The following is a 23,357-nucleotide window of genomic DNA, read 5'->3' as shown; positions in this document are numbered from 1 at the left end:
GCATCGCACTGCGTGAATGCAGCTTTATGTTCTCCAGTTCTAAAACCAGCCTGGGGGACAGGGATTGGGAGACAGCTTCTGGGCCATGCTCTTGCCATTACAACATTGAAAACTGAAGAGGAGGGTTTGTTGCAGCTGCTGTGTTTGAGGAAGCGAGTTGTTCTGTGAGCTGTGGAATTTAATGGAGCTGTTATCCTACCAATTTGCTTACCCCAGCTCTTGCTACTCATTTCAGTAACCCCTTGTGTCTCTTCTCCTTTGGCCTGCTTTACCAGCTAAAGAAGCTGTGAGGGACAAGAGCTGCTTACCACCCTGCTGCAGGCAAACAAAATACCAAACTGCTGAGCTCTGCCAGCCTTTATTTCAGTGCAGGTAGTTACTCAAGGTTCTCTCTAACCCCCAGTTGACATTCAGCAAATTTTTAGGTACTTCATATTTCTGATATCTGCACCTCATAAAATGTGGCTGAGGTTCTAAAGTTAATAGCAGGAGTACTGACAGATGGAGAGCTAGTGCAATTGTCTGTGCCTCTGTTTTCATAGGACATAAGGTTAAAATAACCCACGGGAACAAAAGCTTTTTTTCTGAGCTAGCCATTCCATCTTTTCAGGTAGCTGATGGATTTGAATGATAATGAGAAATCATTTTTCTCAGGTGTGTAGTCGTAGCTTGGAAGGAAATATTCCAAGTGAGTACATACTAAAAGTGAAGAAGTCCTGCAAAGTTCAAGATGTTCGGTTTAGGATATGACAGTTTTGTTATAGGAAGTCTGATATGATACAATAGCGACGAGAGCAGAAGGTCAAGTGCTTTCCCCATGTCTTTTAGAGCCAGCCATTAAAATCTCTTCGCAAGCTGTTACACCTCTCCTCTTCAAACCATCCTGTCCCTGCCGAGCCTCGCTTCCAGCCCCTACCAAGCCAGCCGGCCAAAGCTGCTTTTTCTGAAGTGCGAATTCACCCCATGAGTCAAAGCTCCAGCAGCGGCAGCAGCAACGCGCGGCAAGAGCCGCAGGCAAAGGCCAGGCCAACGCTGCAGATCCCGAGCCAGCTGGAGCCCACCTGGCACGTCTCCCCCGTCAACAGGAGCGCGAGCGACGGGCCTCCCTACTCCGACCAGCCGCCCTCCAAGAGTGGGCAGAACGGGCACGCGTATAACCGAACAAACCGGTCACGGATGCCAAATCTGAACGACCTGAAAGAGACAGCCTTGTAATTGCACTCCAGGCAGTAGGCCAGCTCGCACGGAGGTCAGCGTAGGGGAGTGGTGGTGGTTCTGGTGATGGTAAGACTGTATTTTCAGCTTTATAAAGGTGTGCAATATGTACATGTGGAGCTATGTTGTTTGGCACCACAGCGAGAGTCAGGGATTATACAGTAAACCAAGTCGAGTTATGAATTACTAGTCATCAGAAATGTCACTGGACGATAGGCAGAGTGTGCCATTCAGGGAGAAAAATGTATTGCCATTTTCTCTCATTTACATTCCAGCTTAGAGCACATCTCTGTCAGAAAGCTGGGAGACTTCTGGTATGTATTGGCACTTATAAGGGTGAAAACATTCATGTCTAGACCTATGCCCTTACTACATTTTTTGCTGCCTAGTTAAAACAGTGGGGTTTATGTGATAAAAGTGTATCCCCGTTAAGGGTTTAAAGTTAAATTGTATGTCTTAAATTTGTTTTTTAAACTTCCATATTTGATAGGATTTGTAATATTTATTTATGATGACCTAATATCGTACTGTTATAATCATATCTTTTATGTTATAATGTAAAGTTATTTTGAGCTGTTTGAAACATTGTGAAGCAGTGCAACAGCTACAGTAGTTTCTATAAAAAACTAATAGTAACATTTATATATTGCATCAGGAGTATTTTATTCTATATATAAATATATATATATAAATGGAAAATAACTGTCTGTTTTTTAAATATACTCATTTAAAAGAAAAGTATTGTTATGACACTATCTGCCATATTTTTATACATTTGTGATATAAAGTGCAGTATTATACTTCTAATAAAAGGAAGTTGAATGTGGATATAAATGTGACTGTAACAGTATGAATCTTGCTCAGCTATGAGAGCCCAATATTATAGGAATTACTGATAACAAACAAAAGACAACATTCAATTCCAAGCTTTATTATGGGCTATTTTGTTGGAAGTATTGGCTAAATGTAAGAGACTGCAGAACTGTACAGTAATCTAAATGTGGTATGGTCTCCCCTGCGTCCTTAGATTTCCTAATAATAATCATAGGATTTCTGCATCTACATCGAGAGATTAGAGCCCCAGAACCATTTTTTTTTCCTCTAAAGAGATAAAGTGCCCCATGACTACAAGCTAAAGCAGGTGCTCTTCCACTTAATAGTAGGGGTGAAAACCAAAGAAACATAGCATGAATTGCAAGTGAAATGCCAAACTTTGACACTTAATGCATAGCATGGCACTGCAGATCATGGTGTAAGCTTTTATGCATATGTGTATTTTACATCTTGTTTTAGCAATCTATTAAGATAAACACTGTATTTAAATTAAAAGTACTCTTGCACTTTTTCTTATATTTCAGGATGTATTTAAAACTACAAATCTGATATTTGGATATTGAGGGAGAAGGTTGCCGTGCAGCTTAATTTCTCCTTAGATCTTACTGTCCCAATATTTCCATACACGGTTCAGTGACCAGTCTCAGCAAAATACTAGATCTTGGGTTCCAGTCTCCTGTACAACATTGTTAAAACTGCCTTTACGTTGGTGAATGTCAAGTATAGCAAATATATAACCTGATTCCTCTGTTGCTACCAGTAAAATAAATGGAAGGTGAGTTGGTAGGAGTCAAAAGAGTTATGCCAGTCTAAACTTTGTGCAATAAGAGGAGAGTCAGGCCTGTAGTGTCAGAACAATACAATCTTTCCTTTTCAAACACGTTCATTCAACTCCCTCATTACTCTGCAGCATAGTTCATTTTCTATATGGTGTCATCAGAAGACACTTGTACCTGCAAATATGTTGTCTGTTCCGAGAAGAGATTAACCTGAATGTAAAATTGATGACTTAGCCATAGATAAGTTAACAGAAGTAGCCAGACAGTAAGAGCTGAACTTCCTACTTTGAAAACAATGCAAACTGGACGTGACGTTCGGTACCTCTTGAATCATACCAAAGTTCTAACAATGACACATTTGGCACAAACACTTTGAAAATCTTTGTCAAGTACAATATGAAAGGACGTTACAGCAGGTTTGTCCAGGGCAAAAATTAAGCCTGGTAAATTTGAAAAACTATAAAATAAAAATTCTTTGTCAATTGCCTGCAAGAAATGTTCGTATAATTTTCTATAGATATATATGGTTTATAGTATATTTATATATGCTATAACATATAGAGTATTTATATAGCATATATAAATACAGTAGACATGAAAGGATACTCAGTTTTTGATAAGTTCAGTGGGCATCCAGGAAGGATATTGTGATTTTTACTAGTCCTTACTATCAGAGTTTAGCAGTATAGTTTAAAAATCTCTCTTCTATTCACCAGTTCATCAAAACTAGACTACTCCCGTTCTCTGCTTTGAAATGGGTTGATGCCACTGAAATCCCTCACAAAAGCATTGCCTGGGAGTGGGGCTCTAAGCAGTACTATGTGAATGTCTCCGAGTGAGCATTCAGACTAGACTCTTCTGTACTTTATGGATATATTTCCTTTTGCCTCTACAAGATTTGTATCTTGATAGTAAGAGCTTCCTGCTGGAGATGATGCTACTGGGCTATATGTGGCTATTCTGGTTTCTAGCAAGGAAAAATGTTTCCCAAGGTTTTTCTTTGTTTGTTTGTTTCCCTCAGTATGCATTAAGTTAAATCAGGGTAATCTCTGACTGTACATATAGCTATTTAAAGTAGTTAGCAAAGCTTCAAGAGTGACCTAAGGAATGTTCAAGTATTTATTTGGTGGCCCGTATTTACAGAAAGTTGTTTCTACTTCATACTGCATTTCATCTCAACTTCAACGAACAGTAACAGATTTAAGTTGAAAACTAAATTGTGTTGAATGTATGTAGTATTTTCTTCCTTCTGTTAGAAAGAACTTCCAGCAGCTCAGACAGCTGGTGCTGGGATAGATTGTGTATTTTTAACCTGGTCTAACTTCCGAATATTTAAAATATTGCTAATGTAATTTTGCTGAGGCTTCCAAAGGAGTCTTATTATATGGCAGAGATTTGCTGTCTCAATAAAGGAGAAGATAATTACAGAGCAAACAATTTTCTAAGTGTGAGCTTTCCTCTTCACTGGTCTTTGAGTCTCGTGCTACATGTTCTATAGATTTACTTACTATAAAGTATCTTATTTAAACAGCATTTTATTCTTTGGCAAGCTGCTTTGCCTTATTATGGCATCATTAATGATGTGAAAAGTAAAGAAACTAAGTTTCAGAAATCGGTTAGTCATTTTGCAGAACTCAAGCTGCCTAAACCTGTAGATATGTTTTTACTATAGCTCTTGAGCTCTTGTTAATTGACAAAGAAGCACCTTAAGCTCATCTTAATTGAAACTGTGTGAAGCTATGTGGTTAAGCTGCCCTTTTAAACTGCCATGAAAATGCATTAACCTGAAACAACACGTGGGTTTTTTACCAGACCTGACCACAGAGAACAGTCCCTTAGGGCTATTTAACATGTTTTGCTCTGTTATCACAGTCCAAGATCCCTTGTTCCTCCGAGAGGTCACCAGCACTGAGCACCAGGACAAGTTCTCGGCAGGAAGTCAGCAGTCCCAGGTTCGATCCAGTCTTTCTAAAAAGTTCCCCATCCCACAGGGCTTGGGACTTGTACCAAGCTTTCATTTCTGATACCAAGTCAGACCCACCTCAATGTACCCATATATGTACAGATAGTTGCTCTCTTAGATCAATATGAAAGCAGGCCTCAAACTTCCAAACTTAACACACACCCTCAGATCATCTTCAGGCTTGTCGCCTTTCTCTCTGCTGGACCAGCTTGTTTGGGGAGCAGAGCTGGAGTGATTCTTCAAGCAGCAGTGTCCTGCGATAGGCTTGTGGACGCCGCTGGTCATTGCAGTTGGGTCTTCTGAAGGATGAATGTTCATAATATAAAAAGCCATGTACCAACCTTTGATTTTTCTTCAAAAGCCTCTATAACTTAGTTGAGTAGACTACCGTGTTCACCCAGAAAAAGCTATGTGTTTTTTAACAGTTCAGTGCTGTAATTCCTTGTAGCAAAGGGAACTCTGAAAGCAGTGCTGTCATCTATTTAGCTAAGACAAAAAACAGCTGCTTTCGAGGGGAGCCATGAGCTAGAAGTGTTCAGGGTTTTTATTCTTTTGTTGTTGTTGTTGTCTTAAAACAATTTGGTAGCGAGACATGCTTCAGAAATACCTACATGTAATTAATTCTGTATATGCTGAACACTGTCAGAGACTGGGAGAATATTTGAATCTCAGTCACACAAAGAGTTTTAAAAGGATAGCCATATATAATATACTGCAAAATGTGGGGTGGCAATGAATGTTTCTTTTTTCCATTCCAGCTAGCATGAACAATACATTTATTAGTGGGATTTTATCCTCAGTCACACATCTGGGCTGTTCATGTACGTAGGCCCACCATTTGGAATAGCATAGGAGTGTCACAGAAGATGCTTGGAAAGGTGAAGTGCCCTATTAAATCATTTTAAATGACCTTTAAATCAGGACACTGTATAAGAACGGGTGCCTTTCCCCAAACAGTTCTCTCTAATGGTGTCGTGATATTAACCATTCATTAGCTGGGTTTGTAGTGAATGAGGAGAAAAGCCATTTAACTTTCTGGCCTTTGTTAAAAAGGGAGCAATTTGAGTAAACCCTTTTAATATAACACAGCTTGGAAGTTCTAGATGTCGGCTCCTTTCTCAGAGTCAAACAGCACCAGTGCATCATTGCTTCGGGCTCATCAGGCTACTGAATGCTTGTAGACATTGCTTGGTTCAGATGTTGTAATGAAACTGAAGATCCCCCACTCTGCAATCGTGAAGCAAAGTTCATGATAGTTAAGCAAAGCAAATTTTACAGGCGATCCTCTTAATCTGAAGAGAAAACCTGTTGTAGATAGCCTGTTGTCTCAGCAGTCTTTCTTAATAGCTACTGCGTGAGGCAGGATAGATTAGGTTTGAAGTTCACTTGCTCTAAGTTGTGCTCGGATGCTTATTTGTTACCAGGAATATCATTGCATACAGTCAACTGATTGGAGCAAAAGGTGACTTTTTTTCCAAACTAACTGGAAGATGCACAGAAAGTGAGAGGATGAGCCCTCCATACTTTAATGCTGTTGTTCCAGCAGCTCAGATTGCTTCTCAGGCTCTTTTAGAATATAACCCAAAATATGTCGCCAGGTAAATGTGTCTCTTAAAACGTGGCTCAAGGGTCTGAACTTGGAATTTATGACTAAGGCTAAGAGTGACTCTACACATCTCTTGTCTTCTCTACCAGTCAATCTACCTCCTCTCTCTTGCAGAATGTGGTCGAGGTTTGGTTTGTTTGTTCCGAGTTTATTATTGACTCCAAATTTTGAACAGATGTATAAAAAGATTCTTCCTCTAGGCACTGTTAGCAGCCAAGTAATAAAATTTTGATGGACCTTCATCTGATACACTTCTAAAACCTCCAAGCCATCTTAGCTCTCCTTCTAGAATCCTAACGCCATCCTTTGCACTGCTTTGCAGTCTTCCCTTGCTCTTCCCCATGTGGTTCTCGAATAATGCAGTTGCCTTGTTCTTTGTTCTTTCTCTAGTGCAGATTATCAGGGAGTTAGAGGCCTTATCTACTACTCCACCCTATTTGCTGTTTTATTCAAACAGCTATCCTTAGACTTGCTCAGGAGTTTCTTCATTTTTATTTTTCATTTCATCTGGGTGAGATACCGTACCTCATCGTGCCCCCACCAAAACACATTGCCTACCCGGCTTTCTGTTCCACCAGGTCTCTGTTTTACAGGGCATTGCTTCTCTGGGTCCATTGCGAGAAATGCAAGGTGGCATCTTAACTGTACAGGCGTATAAATGCTTTGTGAAGTAACTGCTTTCGTAGAGCTTTCCATTAGCAAAGTTAAAGCATGTTCATAGCGCAAGATGGAAGATGTTATTCAAGTTTCCTATAGCATATGAACCTCTTGGTGTAAACTCTTGACTTGTAAATCCAATGGCAGAGCTTTTAACTGTTTAGTAAGGCAAAACTCTAGGTGTAGCTAACTGTCTCGGCTTTCCTTTTCTTCTTACTTTTTTTTTTTTTTTGGCTAGTGCACATCTTAGACTCATACTACTGAAGGATATGTGTAATCTAAAGGAGTAACATCTATATGCATTTGGTTTATATGGAACAATAAGCTAAAATTTTCCATGAAACCATAATTTGTTGGAAATTCTATGCAGGCATTTTTAAATCTGGTTAATCTGTTAAGGACTTCCAGGACTGCTTAGATCTCCACTGTGAAAATCTTGAACTCTGAATTTATTTAATTGGGGAGAAAGAAGGAAGAACTAGGTTAAGAAAAAATGGGATCTTTTTTCACAATCTGCTAATACAGACTATTCGAAAAATACCAGACTGGGGAGGTTGCTTTCAAAAATTCCAAATTTATGGATAAGATTCCCCAATGTTTTTAACAACTATTAGAAATCTAAAGCGCACAAACTTTTAAATCTGTCATGCTTTCTGTTGTGGAAGGAACGTGGTGTGGTGTTAATCCTTTTAATCCTGGAATACAAATTGATTTTAAAATGTGTTGAATATTTAAGGATGACTTCATGCAAGTTAATAAACCATTTGTAAAGTGTTTGTATTACAACCCTTTGTATCATGTTGTTGGTACACCTTACCAAATTTTTTTTGGGCATGTATTCCATTCTTAACTTCTGTACAATTTCTATCGTTGCTGTAAATATTCTAAAAGAGAAAAAAAGAAAAACTGTGGTAACCTTAATTATCAGCATGGAAATGGTTAATTTTTACTGAGCACAATGTATTTTTGAATGGGCCTTCCAAAATATGTCTTTAATAAAAATGCAGATTTTGCACTAGAACACTGGCATGGCTCGGTGGCTCGTCGTGTTCCTGCCGCGCTCCCTGCGCAGCGCCTCCCGGTGCATCCATCCATCGGCCGCGAGCAGAGGAGCAGGGCAGGGCAGGCGGGCAGCAGAGCTCCCATGCCCAGCACCTTACTGCTAGGCCCTGACGCTCCCGGTCTGAGAAGCTGGCACGTGTCTGGCTGCATAACGCATTGCTCCCGCGCATAAACTGAGGCTCTGCTGGGGAACTACCTGGGTGTCAGCGATACTGGGGGGTTCCCCTTTAATGGGTTCCCCTTTAGCATGTCCTGGTCATGACTTTTTTTTATCACTTTGTACAGCTTCAAAAAACTTTAAATATTTCTCCATCAATCCCTCATTCTTCAGGGTAATTGGAAACAAGCTGAGGAGCAGGGAGTGTTTTAAAGCTCCCAGCCAGAAACCTAGTTGAAATCCTGTTTTCCTGGGACATGGCTCTGCCCTTAGCACCCCTCTCTGCTCTGACTCTTCTAATCATCTCATGGTAACAAACCCAGGCTCTCGGTGTCCTTCGGTGCACTACCTGCAGGGCTCCAGAGGACAGAGCGGCCACCTCCTTGAAGAAGGCCTGGTCAGGCACCTCACCGTGGCAGCCACAGTGTGCTCCACGTTGGTCTCCCTTGGGACAGAGAGCAGACTGGGTGTGGGTATCTCCCTCTCTGATGGCCATTAAGGGGTAATTTCTGCAGGAATGCATTAAGAAAGAGGGTCTACTCTTTTAGGAGCTGTACAGCTGGAGTGGAGGGACAGAGCTGGTCTCTTATCACGTAACTTAGATTGGGCAAGCTTGACTACTCAGCACAGTCACATCTCTCTGTAAGCACTCCAGTCTAAAAATTCATGTCATGAAGCTAAAAAGAGCTCTTATTCCTACTTCCTATTTCAAAACTGTTGTGTTTTACAAGTTGCAAAGCCATACATCAGTCTCCCTACCTTTGCAGGTAAATTCCTGCAGGATTTCTCACTCCTAGAAGATTGCCTTTTCATCACTGCTTTGCGTCATTTCTGGCTGTCACAGTTGCTCCTCTGGTTAATGGTGATTGGAGGCATCTGTGCCCAAAATTAAAATGACACTGCTATGCTAGGAAAAGTTCGACTTTATGAGGAAAATCTTTGCATTTGTGTAATTGTGTTTTGGCTGCTTCTATCATGCTTTAATAATGCCCTCAGTCACACTCATACTTCAATATGGTGTGTTTATGCAGAGGTGGAAGTCAAGTGCACTTCTAAAAGCGTTTTAGGACCACTTAATTAATTAAGGCTCTCAGCACCCCTCTTTTTAGATAAGAGGCAGAGGTTAAGTGAATTTCCAGAGGTCAATTAGGAAGCGAGCGGCATAGCTCAGATGAGAAGAGAAACGCCTGCTTTAGCGGGCACCATTTTGATGTTGCAGATAAAAGCCAGCAGCAGGTCCCTTCCCCGTCCAGGCTGAGAGGTGAAGTGCAGGCAAAGGACAGGGGGAGGCAGGACACAAATGAGCTGTGAAATTCAGTGTGTGCCTGTTAGTTCCACCTTATTTATCGCCGTACATTTCAGTCTGGAAAAAGGGTCTGCTGTCCTGTTTGAAACTGGGAGGCTGGAAGACTGATAGCACAGGTCCTTTCTACCTGCACAGTCTTTCCTTCCTCTGAGGCTTTATTATATCCTAATATAGGCTCAGTCATGTGGTGGCAAGTATATTAGCATGGTGTCTTGGTATATAAGGGCATGTGCTTCTGCTGACCTTCCCCGCAGAGCTTGCCTGGACTGCTATGCTAGCATTAATGGAGAGCCCCATGGATTTACTGATTTCTTATTAAGAAAATGTGCCCCTCAACCTATTTGTGGATAGGCAAAACTCATTTTGGGGGAGGACGGGGGGAGAAGCATGAGTGATATGGTGACACAATAATAATCATCATTTCAGCAGGTGGGGATTGGTCTTTCCTACATCTCCGTAGACTTCATACTATTGGTATAGTAGACGAGAAGTTTTCAGACTTGCCAGAACAGCCTATTTTTCTGACAGTTATTATTTGGCTTTATATGGGGGGGGGGGCAGGAAATCATGACAGAAACATCCACCCTGTGAATGAATAAAATGTGATGAATTTCACAGACATCCAAAGGCTTTTCTGATCTTTTTGGTCGTATCTCTTTAGTTTTAGTCACATCTCATCTTTTGCCCCACACAGCAGCCATGCAACTCTCTGCCCATAGAGATCAGAAGAGGTCACAAGAGGCAGATCACCTGCAATGAACCACTCCAATTTTGCTGGTGCATGCCCCACAAAACAAACAAACAAACAAAAAAGCCTTCTACAGTAGGGTTTAGCTTTATTGCCAGGCATGGCCTAAAGCAATGCTTTATTCAAGAAAGCCCTTCCACTCACAGGGCGGGTGTTTACACTGCAGGACCGTCGCTGCAGGACACATCACCAGCGAGATGGGGTGGCCGTACAGGCGGACACCTCCTCATTTCTGTCCCAGAGGACCACACGGGGCTGGCAGGGCCTCAGCCGCACTTGCCCAGGCACTCGAGGAGCTCCATGCGGATGGCGATGCGCACGTGCCAGCCCAGCGGGATGAGGCGGATGTAGCGGGCCACGATGGGCGGCCGCAGCAGGTTCTGCACTGAGGACGACCGGTCTGAGTTGCCATAGAAAACCTGGCAAGAGAGGCACGGGCAGGCGGTTCAGTGTGACGCTCACTGTCACCGTAGCAGGGGGATGGCCACAGGGATGGAGCCCTGCATGCCATGGGGTAAGCCCTGAGCCCCATCCACCCTGCTTCTCCCACAGCCCCCCTGTCTTGAGGTGCTTTCCCCCAAGGCCCAACACTTTCATGCCACCAAGTGGCCCACCACCACTGCAAGTGGCCGATGCGCAAAGTCCACCCACCCGGTTGTTCCCGGTCTGGTCCTTGTAGTAAACCCAGTTGAGATTCTCGTCGGTGCGGTACTGCACACTGTACTTGGTCATCCACTCGTCGGCGTCGCAGCGCCCTTGTGTGAGGATCCCCGAGATCACCTTCACCTCCTTCAGGTCAATCTGCAGCCACTGCCCGTTGTCCTGGTACTTGGAGAGCCAGGCACACCTGGGGGGACACCGCCGGCCCCGCTGCACCCTCCTCCGCCACCCGGGCCACCCTGCCTGCCCCATGCTGCCTGGGGGCCGGCCCCCCGTGCCCACCCACGGGACCCCCATGTGCACAGGGAGGTATTTTCAGACTCACCCGAAGCCTTGGCCGTTGAGGCGGGCCTTGTTGGCTGTCCATGAGGAGTACCAGCCCGTGTACTGCTCGGGGTTGGAGCAGCTGATCTGGTCGGGGGTGACAGCGCCGGACTCAAAGCCCAGAGGCTTGTGGTAGGGGCACTCTGCAGAGCAAGGGAGAAAACATGCTACCATCGGGGACTGAGCTGCTCTGCCTCCTGGTTGTGTTTGCCTGGCTCTTTTGTCAACACCCTCTGTGGTTTCTTTGGACCCTCCCCTCTCTGGCCAGGGTGGAGGGGATGCTCTTAAACCTGGACAACAACCCCTATGGAATTTTCTGCCCAGGGGACACAATGGCTTAATATCTCACTCCTCTTGCATGCAGTCATTAAAATGCCTAAGTCTGTACTGCTTGCAGCATTTTGGGGGGAAGGTTTTATTCAGATGTTGTGATCTCCCAATTTCCTTCTTCCTGCAAGCAGGCACAAGCAGATCCAGGATGGATCCGTGGTCCTTGATCCTGCCTCCAGGCTATTCGCCTCTGCCTGGTCCTTTAGAAATGTCTGGCATGGCTTTTCTTGCTGAGCTTCAGTTCCTCCATTCATTGTCTTGATATACAGCTGTGCCTACACAGCAAAATTGCTGAGCCTGCTCCAATCATCCCTCCACAAGCATCCTCAGATCTCCTGCATTTTCTCTTATGGGGATTATCTTTGTATTTGGAGGTGGTCTGGCCTTATGGAAAATGTGCAGGTAGTTCGGTGTCAGTGAGGTGTAATGCCTGGCCCTGCTGAAGGCTCAGGGACCTCTTTGTGAGTTTTTGCCTTCAGATCTTCAGGCTACCAAGCCCAGCTCCATAGGGGAGCAGGGACACACTCATTGCATGTGTGGTGCCCTCATGCCATATCAGCATGGCTCATTTCAAGGGGAATAAAAGAGCAAGTGAAGCTCTGTGCAGCTTTGCTCATGGGTGGGTCATTTTCAAGCCTTGGCCATGTCTGACAGAGTGGTGTAATGCCTCTTGGTTACAAAATGAGCAGGGTGTCAGAGCACACCCAGGGCACAGTGTGACCACTGCCTCCTCCAGCCACTGCCCCTTGGTTGGCACAATGCCCAAGCATGCCAGCAGGACGGTCGAAGTCTCATCAGCAATTTCCACCAGGCCAGTATCTTGCATGTCAATATCTCATTAACATATTTTGTTCACTTGGTCCCTCATTAATGTATTTTCCCCCCAAAACCACACAGCTGCTGTCCCGCCTTCCTCCAGGCATGGAAACACCAAGTCCATTAACAACGGCCAGTACCAGCTGCTTGAAACCTCTGCACCCACAGCACACACTTCGCATTTATATGACGTTAAAGAAACAATCAGAAGGAAACAGATTAGCTTTCACCTTTCTGAAGGGCTGAATGTGATGTGGTGGCAGGAGTAAAACCATGCTGTGGATTTATAGCCACCTGCCTTCTTGGGGACAGTTAATCATGCCCCCACCAGCTTTTCCACCACATTAAATGAAGTTCAGTAAATAGAAGTATAGAATCACAGGATGGTTTAGGTTGGAAGAGACCTTTAAAGATCATGTAGTTCAACCCCCCCATCATGCCCAAAACCCCATCCAGCCTGGCCTTGAACACCTCCAGGGATGGGGCATCCACAGCTTCTCTTGGAAACCTCTCTCAGTGCCTCACCACCCTCTGAGTGAAGAATTTCTTCCTTAAATCTAATCTAAACCTACCCTCTTTTAGTTTAAAGCCATTACTCCTTGTCCTATCACTACACGCCCTGACAAAGAGTCCCTCCCCAGCTTTCCTGTAGCCCCCTTTAGGTGCTGTTAGGCTGCCATAAGGCCTCCCTGCAGCCTTCTCTTCTCCAGGATGAACAACCCCAACTCCCTCAGCCTGTGCCCATAGAAGAGGTGCTCCAGCCCCTTGATCATCCTCGTGGCCTTCTTCTGGACCCATGCCAACAGGCCCATGTCCTTGTTTGTGCTGGGGGCCCTGGAACTGGTTAAGTTTCTCTGTGTAAGAAACTGCTTGTAGAGAGCAGCTGAGGTGGCCCCACATGTTTACTACTTGGCAGGCTTATCTCAAAGGCAGCGTGGTTTTACTTTTAGCAACACTAATCCACAGATCACACAACCACAATGCAATTAGCAGGTCACCTTCTGGCGCACAGTGCCATGCTGCACACAGAGACCCCCAAGCAGATGCTTGGTGCCTGCCCAGCCAAACCACCTACATCACATAATGCCTTTATTGCTGACCTGAAGGAAACTCATCGAGTGGCTGTGAGGCCATGCAGAGAGAGCACTGCTACCACGCCAGCACAGCTGATCTGTAAACCCTCCCCAGACAGCATGGTCACAGGCAAGGAGTTGTGCAACATGCATTACCCAGGAAATAGACCTTCCTTATGCAAGGAGGAAGCCTTCTATTCAGGTACAAGATGATAACTTGTGAGAGCAGTCCCTCACACCCAACCTGGCCAGGAGGTCTGGAGCCACTCTTTTCACATACATGTCCCTTCCCTCAACTGAAGCTGGATCAAACAGAGCCAAATCTGCCGCCAACCCCTCCTTGGTGCAGGTGACAGCAGTGCAGTACCATGTTTTTGCAAGGCTTTAGACTGAGAACTGCATGCCATTAAGGTAAAAAAAAAGCACTATTAAACAGCAAGAGTCTGCAACGTAAGAACAGGCTGGCATCCCAGAAGTAAGCACTGGTAGGGAACCACCACAAGAAGGACTTCTGAATGGGTTATCCAGCGCCACCTGCAACTCAGCATTTCCACAAGGCTTTGCAGTGCTTTGAATGTGTTGATGCTATCATTTACGCATGACACCAGGACTGCAGGAAGCAGGGGGATCCTATGTGGTTATCTGGAGTGTGTGGTAACCTGTATTTCTCCAAAGTATGCTTACACACAGCTCCATGCAAAGGGATACGGTTATACGTGTAGTATATGGAAATGCAAGGGATACCTTCTGAATGGAGTGAAACTCAGAAAAGGACAGAAGGGCCGCAGGTACCTACCCACCACTTGTGGGCTTCGTGAAGATGCAGTGACAAAGATGGTTGGCAAGATGGCTGCTCCCTTCTGGCAGGAGGGATGGAGGGGAAAGGGGACATCATGCATGGTCAGGGGACAGCGTGGTGGAGGGTACATGGTCCTGCACAAGGCCAACACAGACCCGCAGAATCATGGAATATCCTGAGTTGGAAGAGACCCACAAGGATCATCGAGTCCAACTCCTGGATCCCCACAGCACCACCCAAAAATCAGACCATGTGTCTGAGAGCGCTGTCCAAACACTCCTTGAACTCCAGCAGGCTCAGTGCCATGACCACTGCCCTGGTGCCTGACCACCCTCTGGGTGCAGACCCTTTCCCCAGCACCCAGCCTGACCCTCCCCTGTCCCAGCTCCATGCCGTTCCCTCGGGTCCTGTCGCTGTCCCCAGAGAGCAGAGCTCAGCGCCTGCCCCTCCGCTCTCCTTGTGAGGGAGCTGCAGGCTGCCATGGGGCCTCCCCTCAGCCTGCTCTGCTTGGGGCTGGACAAACCAAGGGACCTCAGCTGCTTCTCATACGTCCTCCCCTCTAGACCCTTCACCATCTTTGTTGCCCTCCTTTGTATGCTCTCTAGTAGTTTTATGTCCTTTTTATACTGTGGCAGACAGAAAAATCTTGACAAAACTGAGGGATGGTGTGGAAAACCTGAAATGCTGACCCATGCCCAGGGCAGATGAATCCTCTCCTGAGAGTTTCTTTGAACAGGGAAGAAGCCTGCGGGCCATGCCCCAGCTGGCTGAGCCCTGGGGTTGACATGGCTTCTGTGGGAGTGGGATACGTGGAGGGAGAGAGAGCTCAGGGGAAGCAGACGGCTGGGTGAGGATGGCTGGAAAGCCTCTGCGCTCATCCGCTGAGTCACGCCGCGGGTGGGAAGCCTTCACATCCAACACCAGCGTGGGATAGGAACACCTGTTTTTTTCCCCCTCTCATTTCTGCAAGCTCTGCCGGCGATGTCATCTCTTCCGTCTCTTGCAAATGCGTGTTTTTATTTGCTTTCCAGCCCGTCTTGGCTCCACTCAGAGTGCTTCCAGGGTAACCCACCCACCCTCGTCTTCTGGCAGAGCAGCAAGGCCAGACACTGGGTGCCGGGGTGGCCAGTCCCCACATCTCCCCTGGGGAACCAGGGGCAGCAAAACACACCTCCAGCCATTGCACGGCCTCCTGCAGGAGCTGGGAAGAGGTAGTTGCTTGTGGGCATAAGGCAGATACCTCTTTCGGTGGCACCTGGACAGAGCTGTGAATCCCTCTGGGCATCGATGTGACACAGGTGTAGACGGGAGGGTGGTTCTGTGGGTCACATGAGCTAAATCCAAAGACCAGTCTGGCACCAATAAAGCCTTTCTGGGGTAACACCTCAGAGAAAATGAGGAGCAGTTGTAGAGGAAAGAGCATGAACAGAAATCAAGGAAGTTGGGTCACTGAGGAGCTGGGCAGGGGCAGCCCGGAGAAAACTGAAACATAATTATGGCCACCTATTGCTTAAAAAGATGTTGCAAAGAAAGGATAAACCATTTTCTTTGATCCCTGGGGACAGAAGAAGTCATAGGCCAAACTGCAGCATGAGGAAGTCAACCCACGTGGTACAAGAAGTTTCCTAAAGCAAATTCTGCACATCCATTAGCTTCCCTGGGCAGTCTGCTGGAGCACCAGTGCTGGGGGCTACAGGGACAGCAGGTACCCTCTCCAGGCCTGGGCTGCTGCTGCCCCTCCGCTGGCTCATGGTCACCCTGCACCTCCCATGGGCAGAGCTCCACCAGCCCCACTGGCAGCTGGGTTTGGAGCAAGCACTGCTGTAACGTCCTCATTACAACATAAGATGAAATGGAGGAAGCTGCTGAAGACCATAACGCAACAATTGTTGAAAGAGAGAGAGCCCATTACCTGGCATGCACTCTAAGCTGTTAGTCCTGCTGGACCACACCAAGTTAGGACCTCCTTGGCAATCGCATTTGCAAGCCTTGCTGTGCCACAGCTCCAGTCTCTCATCCTAAGGGGAAAGTAAAAAAATAAATAAATAATTAAACAATCATCAATAATGACACAAAGCTAAAAACGAGTCCAGAAGTGAGCTTAGTCACCTGTATGGTCACGTAGGGTGACATCCACAGAGAAATAAAAGGTGTCTGCATCTAAATTTTGCAACCTACTTGGCTGCTGCTGAACCACAGTGTCACCACAGACTTCAGGGCCCCCAAACCATGCCACCGAGCAAGTGCCAGCGGCCACCTCCCAGCTGGGTGCCCCCCAAAGGACACTGCAAGAGTGGCAGTGGAAGGTTGTTGCAGAGTGAGCCAGAGGAGACCCTGGCACCATATACCTTCTGGGGGTCAGATTTTACTCGCTGATGCCAACAGCTGCTCTTAAATGCTGCCTGTGAAACTTGGGTGACCTTCATGGGTACAAACCCAGATTCACTCTTTCATTGCGTGAAGAAGGCATAGGAAGAATTTCAAAATACAAAGATTTGAAAATTGCCTCCGCTAAGGGGACCAGCGCCCTGAACCTGCTAACAAACCCACAGCAGATGTGGTCCCACACCCACCCCGCGTTACTCCACCTGGCCCCTGGAGGTGCTGAGCACTTGCTGCTTCTCCTACCACCTGTGGGAGCCGAGCCAGCCGTGAGGACTTACCTCGCTGGGGGAGAGGGCCAGCGCAGCTGGGGCAGGAGGCATGGAGGGAAGAAGAGAGAGAGTTCAGACATGAAGATGCTGCCTGCGAACATCAGGAAATGCAAGGAGTATTACTCCTGAACTGGGTACAAATAAAGGGAGAAAGGACTGATGAATCTAATGCCTCTCCCCAGGCTGATTGCCAGGGGAAAGCAAGAGGACATGGGTATCAACATGGGCAGGAACAGGACACTGTATGCCGATGTCATTGCTACTTCCCAATGGGTTTTCCTTTTGATGGCTTTGATGTCTCCTCTTTCTGATCAGACATGCCTGAAACATCCTGAGGAGAAATCCACATTAGCTTCAGCCTCTGCTTTCCAGCTATTCCTCCTTTCCATCTTCCTGCCCTAAAGTTTTTATTTCCCGTTTTGCCCATGGAACTTGTGAGCTGACGAAGGGTGAAATCCCAGCCTGCAGCCACTGCCAGTCACTGGTGGCTTCGGAGGGGACATGACTTCCCTAGAGGTGGCTGTCACGAGAGCCCTCCCTCTGAACTGAGACGGAGGAAAACAAAATGTAAATAGGTCTTCCCAAGCAGTCTTACATGCAAGACTCCTTTTTGTTCTTTTTTTGGTTGGTTGGTTTGTTTTTTTTGAGGGGGAGAGGGGGGTGGGAGGTGCAGTGGCTGTAGAGGAAGAGCTGCTATTTTTGCAACGCCTGACCTGTTTTATCTTCTGCCCGTCCCTGAGCAATGGCTTTTTTTATACAAACCCTTTCCTTGCTGAAAGGGCTCTCCCACTTCCCCATGAAGTCCAAAGCTGACTATTTTAATAGCATTTGGGCTGGCAGAATAGTGTCCAGACAGCTATGAAAATCATTTTTTAGAAGCTCCTGTGACTGCTGATACTTCATCAATACAAGTCAGATGTCAGACCTCACGTTTCCAATACCCACGGTGAACTTCCAAGCCACTAAGAACCAAGCTATGGAGCAGGTAAAATCTTGCATACAGAAACCATGAGAATACAGCAATCTCCAAACAGAGCTTTTGTGAATAGGAAAAGAGGATCTTTTTATCAAATGTATTAGGCTCTGAATTATTCACTGAAATCTAGTTATGATTTATTCATTCACACACTGTTACTTTGCTGAGCCTAGGAAGGTCCAACTAATGCTGGTAATTTACATCTTGCATTTATACAGCAAGTTTCGTCTCAAAAGATTCACAAATGCTGTGCAATTATAATCAACTGAAATATAAACTGTATACAAAGCTCTGTTTGTTACTGAAATGCAACGGCTCCTAGGGTTTGATAGTGAGCTCGAATGTATCAAGAGCCTGAAAGAAGAGCTTATAAAGGAACAAAATGGTAAAGAAATACATAAAAACATTTTTAAATACAGAGATGGTTGCCTTTGCTTCAGTTTCCCAGGACCGTTAAGCAGACCTCCAAATGTCCCACCTGGGCAGCGTGGCCTGAGAGGCCCTGGTGTTGGGAGAGGAAAGCAGACGGAGCGATGCCCTTGCCTGCAGTTGGCTGGAAAAAGTAGTAATTGATATATTGGTGTGTTTACAGCTGTGATGGGCCCTGTCCTACAAAGGAAATGAAGAGGAAAGCTAGCTGCCAATAGTCTAAAAATGTGATGGCCAGCGTGCTTTTTTAGTGAGCGTGTTTGCCTTCAAGGAAGGTTACAAAGATAATTGGTAATTGTAGGTCAGACAGAACGAATTGCTGCAATTCGTGGAAGAGTCTAAGTCCTGCACGGCCGCCGCAGGCTGTTGTTTTAAAAGCACAGGATTGAAAAAAAAAAAAAGAAAAAAGAAAGAAAGAAACATTAAAAAGGAAAGAGCCCTATTTAAAGCCCCTGAAATGCCCCAAGACATTTGGCAAACCATCAGTTCAGTGAAATAAAACATTATTTGTGCGCGTTCATGAGAGAGAGGGAGATACAGCTTGCCCCTTTCCTGTCCCTCCATCCCACGTGCCGTGAGACACATCCAACACACGGCTGGCCACAAATGCTGCCGCACAGCACAGCACGTGGGGACTGGGGCTCAGTTAAGCACCTGTGCATGGATTTGGGTGCCCATCCTGGTGGACAGGATGTCTTTTCTCTGCTTCTCCCCTTCCCTCCTCTTTCTAGCAGTGCAATGTCTGGTTTAAGCCCAGACTGCAATGCTCTTCAGGGCAGGATCCCGGTGATGGCTCAGTGACCACCACAGGAGTTTCCCCAGTGAGGTTTGTGTGAGTCCTGCAATTTGCAAAGGCCAAGGTGCTTGTCTGAATGCCGGGGGTCATTGTGTGGCTGCAAACAACGAGCAGGGATTCACATCAAGTCCAGAATGGGCAGCAGGAGCGCAACAGGCTGCCATGCAATGAAGCACTGTCATTTTAGTGACAGGAACAGAAAAGTGCAGGTCTCAGAAAATCTCTGGTCATGGAGAATGTGACTAGACACAAGATAGAAAGGAGGAAGGTAAGTGTGGCCAGAAGTAACACGGGTAAAGGCTGAGCACATCTCAAGAAGGTCACCTCTGGGAAATCGCGTTGAACATCCTGACCATATTGCCATGACAGCAAGTGGTCCTTTCTAGAGTGGCTAGAATTAATGGCAGATATACAAGGATCAGAAAGCACATTGTAACATAAAATGGAGAATTAAAATAAAGCATAGAGCAAACATCGGTCACTCGATTTACCGGAGTAAGTCGGTAAGTTGCCTGCTCATTGCAGGCACAGTATGTGGAAAATGTTAATGACTGTTTATTGACTTGACAATTTAGGTGGCCTAGATCTTCATCTGGAAAATAACGTTACCTCTCGTTTGTGCAAGCAGCGTCTCCACTGAACAGGGCTCAGAGAGATGAGCAAAACCATTTTCTCCCTGCTTCTCCTAGTGGAGAGCACAGCCTGCACGGTGCAGCACGTTCCCTGCGTGGCTGCTCCTGCGCAGCTGCTCAGCTCCTTCCCTCCTGCACGTGTGGGACATTGTACAGGGGGAAGGAAAGCATTTTAAAACATGGAGGGATGTGACTGTGGCCCCAGAAAAGCTGTCTCAGGAATAAAAGAGGAGAATGGAATGAATAGCACTGGCTTTATCGCGTTTCTGGAAAGGTGCTGCTCTCTCTTGAGCGCTACAACACAAGAGCCGCAGCAAGCAGTTAGGTAAGGCAACACAGAGGGCCAAGAGCAAAGAGCACCTTTATCTCCAAAGAGTGGGAAACCTCCTCCTAAGGGGGCAAACGCAGCCAGGAAAGGGCCGTGATGAGCCCTTGGTGGGGGCACACTTTTCACCAGTACTACACCTTTCCGCCTGCAAAGCAGCCACGAAGCCGCACGGCATTTTGCACCCAAAGGGTCCCAAGCCCTCCGAAAAAAGAGGTGAGTTATCTTCATCTGCAGGCAGGAGCCACCCTGGAGTCTTCAGATCTGCCTCCAGCACAAGATTTGGGGTGCCACACAGGCATCATGAAACCGGGACACTCATCCAGGGGCTCCCACATGCTCAGCCTGCTTCCCCTGGTTGCTGCTCAGCGCTAGAGCCAGCGACCACAGGCAAGAGGCACCGCAGCGCCAGCACTGCTGCAGAGGGGAGAGGGGCTCATCCATCGCGCTCAGCTCCTCCCTCGTGCTTTAATGCTGTTACCTTTTTCCTCATGTATTTTGTTGCTCTGTTTTTTTTTCCTGTATTCACTTGTATTTAATTTTCTTTATTTAAATGGCGTTTTAATTTGGTTTCCATTTTTGTTCATTTGTATCATGTTTCATTTAATATGTTCTGGTATTTCTCTCAAAGTTATAAAAACCTTATATAAATAAGGACAAGTATACCTATTTAATTCATAGTCATTTTGCTTTTACACCTGCTGTCTCCACAGTGTTTCTACAAATCTTTTATGTTGTGAAAATATTTGAAAAAAAAAAATCAGAAAAAAAAATCAACCTTTTCCCCTCTTCTTCTTTCAAGCAGGGCAATTATCTTTTTCCCAAAGTGTTCCTTTGAAAATTTTTGGCCTTTTCTGATCTTATTGACGTGTTTGTTCCTTCTCACTTGGCTATGCAGAGCATTGCCTGCATAGTAATTTTAGTAATTTTGCTGGATGTATCAGCTGTGCCAAAGGGTGACACTAAAGATGTTATTTAGTGCGATCCGAAGGCGGGTTTGGGCTTTTGGTTTTTGGTTTTGATTTTCCAAAGCTGTGAAAAATATAAAGGGGTGAAAAAAAAAAAATGCACCCTTTCTAACTGTTGAGATGTGCCTATTCCCCGACATGTGATGAGCTGGGACGGAGCGACGTGGCACCAGCACGTCACATTCAACATGCCCCAACCGTGTTCATGTTACCCCTGACTTGGGGTGCTACAGATGGGGCTGGCAGCTTCTGGGGTGCTGGTGCAGGATCCTGCTGCTGCTGCTGCTGCTGCTGCTGCTGTTTCGGCAGGGTCCCCAGCAAGTGGGAGCCCAGCCAAAGTGCGGAGGCCGGGGTGCTCCTCTAAGCCGCTGGCTCTGCTGGAGAAAATCGCTAAGGAGCTTATGGTGGCATCGGGGCAGGTGGCTCGGGGCTGACCCCCCAGCACCTTGTCCATAGTGAGAGAGGAGGGGGCCAGAGGGGGGCCTGGGCAAAGGGTCACTGCCCGCCGATCATGTGGAAGGGGCTGCTTGGGCCGTGGAGCACAGGAAAATATGAAAACATTACACAGTAGATTAAAAAAAGCAGTAAACTAGGGAGGAAAAAAAAAAATACCAAAATAGTGATGCCTGGAAAGTGATCCTGCAAGTGATTTTTCACTGCAGGCTCTCTGAAAATATCCTGATGTGTGGGTGTCTATTAAAAGCAAGCTGTGCCTGGGCTTCGGAGCAGGGTACAAGCTCGTTCCAAGGGCTAATTGCAGTAATGCGCCCATCGGGAAAAAGTGCTGGAGTCTGGGTAACAACCCCCTTCCAAGAAGCTCAGGCACGAGTAACATTTCTATGTGAAATGAAGGACAGCTGAGAAATCTGGTACGAGGGCAGTGAACAACTATTTGCTAGAAGATGAAAAGGAAGACCCGTTAATTGGAGCAGGCTACATCTGAGCATACCGGGATGAAATGGAGGTACGGCTACTTGAGGAACGCTTTCCTGCCCATTGCGTTTGGTAGACCAAAATAAGTGATGGAAATAGAGGAGGACTTTAAAAATTAGACAAGGGGAAACACTGAGAATTCAACATCTATGGGTGATACATCTGTCCCACACTGACACATCATATTCCAGCTACATGTTTATGTTTGTAGATACTGCACAGCACCCAGTGAGAGCAACCTCATCCTTAAGACGTTCAGAGCCTTCCTGTCAGCTTTGAATAAGTCAGAAGTTCAAACACAATACAAAAATGATCTCCTCATTCCAAATTTGGGTTAATTAAAACAGAAGGAGACCATCACCCGGAAATTTCTGTCTTCTAGCTCCCACTTAACTGCTATCATCGCTACTTTTCTGAAAAGTAACTTTGAGAAAGCCCCAAGATTGATAAACACTTTTCCCATTTACTTTTTAACTTCTGATTGGTTTTTATTCTTAAAGAGCCTTTGAAATTCTTTTCCAGGACAAAATACCTGAAAGAGCCTTTAAGAAAAAGCAGATCTCTATCAGCAATGTCTTGCTGCTAAAGAAAATGATCGAGTTTTGATTAATCAAGAGTTTTGATTAATGAAGGACCAGTCTTTCATATGCTACTGTACCTCATTTTTCAAATCAGCATTATTATTTACTAACTGGCTCAGCTGCACTACAATTTTCTGTGCAAATTCATATTTTGACAAATTACATGGCAATTTTTTTACTCTGCAATTACTTTGTAAGACAAAGTTGTACTACTGAATATTCATAGAGCTGTAAGAACGCTGCTCACTCATGTACATAAATTACACATCTCCTCCACAATTTTTCCTTTCCCTGAATTATTATTATGCTTCCATGAGAGTGCAGAGAGGAGCTCACCCTGTACCCCACAGCCTCCAGCAGCACAAAGAGGAGTGGATGAAACAAGGAATACAAAGAGGGACATCAGAAAGCACCTCTCGGGAGGCAAAGTGCATACCTTTGTACCAGAAAAGAAGAGACAGCAGGACGCTTCCCATCTTGAGCTCCATCTTTTCCTTCCTCTTTCAGGAATAGCTTCTTAGCCGGCTGCTCAGCTTTCTGGGAAGGAATGAGATTAACTTAAGCGTTGCCTAAGCACCTTACGCTCCTCCATTCTCAGGATTTTATCAAGTAGCATCAAGCCAACCACACAATTATTACTGTCAAGCTGCATCCTAGAGGATGTGCCATGGGTAAAAGGTAAAAAGTACTGAGGTACTGGCACTGTGAGTGTGAATCCAGCTGTGTATTTAGAC

The 23,357-nt window shown here is 45.8% G+C and overlaps 2 protein-coding genes across 7 annotated transcripts in view; one reads left to right on the top strand and one right to left on the bottom strand.

The window, feature by feature from the left end:
- Nucleotides 1-8,075, top strand: part of CDKL5 (cyclin dependent kinase like 5) — a 135,717-nt gene extending 127,642 nt beyond the window's left edge. For all 6 annotated transcript variants that reach the window (XM_040532605.1, XM_040532585.1, XM_040532619.1 and 3 more), the window contains one exon: nucleotides 829-8,075. In XM_040532605.1, coding sequence (XP_040388539.1) covers nucleotides 829-1,215 — 387 coding nt within the window. In that variant the 3' untranslated portion in view covers nucleotides 1,216-8,075. The remainder of the gene's footprint in view (nucleotides 1-828) is intronic.
- A 2,333-nt stretch (nucleotides 8,076-10,408) lies between these two features.
- Nucleotides 10,409-23,188, bottom strand: RS1 (retinoschisin 1). Its single transcript, XM_040532573.1, has 6 exons — nucleotides 23,060-23,188; nucleotides 16,993-17,018; nucleotides 16,242-16,347; nucleotides 11,313-11,454; nucleotides 10,979-11,174; nucleotides 10,409-10,746 (listed from the first exon to the last, which is right to left on the bottom strand). The coding sequence occupies exons 1-6, from the start codon at nucleotides 23,109-23,111 to the stop codon at nucleotides 10,594-10,596; spliced, it is 675 nt and encodes a 224-aa protein (XP_040388507.1). The 5' UTR covers nucleotides 23,112-23,188; the 3' UTR covers nucleotides 10,409-10,593.
- Between the last annotated feature and the right edge of the window lie 169 nt (nucleotides 23,189-23,357).

Source organism: Cygnus olor, chromosome 1 (genome assembly GCF_009769625.2).
Source record: "Cygnus olor isolate bCygOlo1 chromosome 1, bCygOlo1.pri.v2, whole genome shotgun sequence".
NCBI lineage: Eukaryota > Metazoa > Chordata > Aves > Anseriformes > Anatidae > Cygnus > Cygnus olor.
This window is presented reverse-complemented; position numbering and strand designations above follow the sequence as displayed.

What these genes read in the sequence shown, in the direction of transcription:
- RS1 (XM_040532573.1), bottom strand. Translation starts at nt 23,111, where the DNA reads ATGGAGCTCAAGATGGGAAGCGTCCTGCTGTCTCTTCTTTTCTGGTAC. An exon ending in TGGCCCTCTCCCCCAGCGAG is followed by an intron (nt 16,348 to 16,992) that starts GTAAGTCCTCAC and finishes CTTTCCCCTTAG; the next exon opens with GATGAGAGACTGGAGCTGTG. An exon ending in ACCAGACCGGGAACAACCGG is followed by an intron (nt 10,747 to 10,978) that starts GTGGGTGGACTT and finishes CTCTCTTGCCAG; the next exon opens with GTTTTCTATGGCAACTCAGA.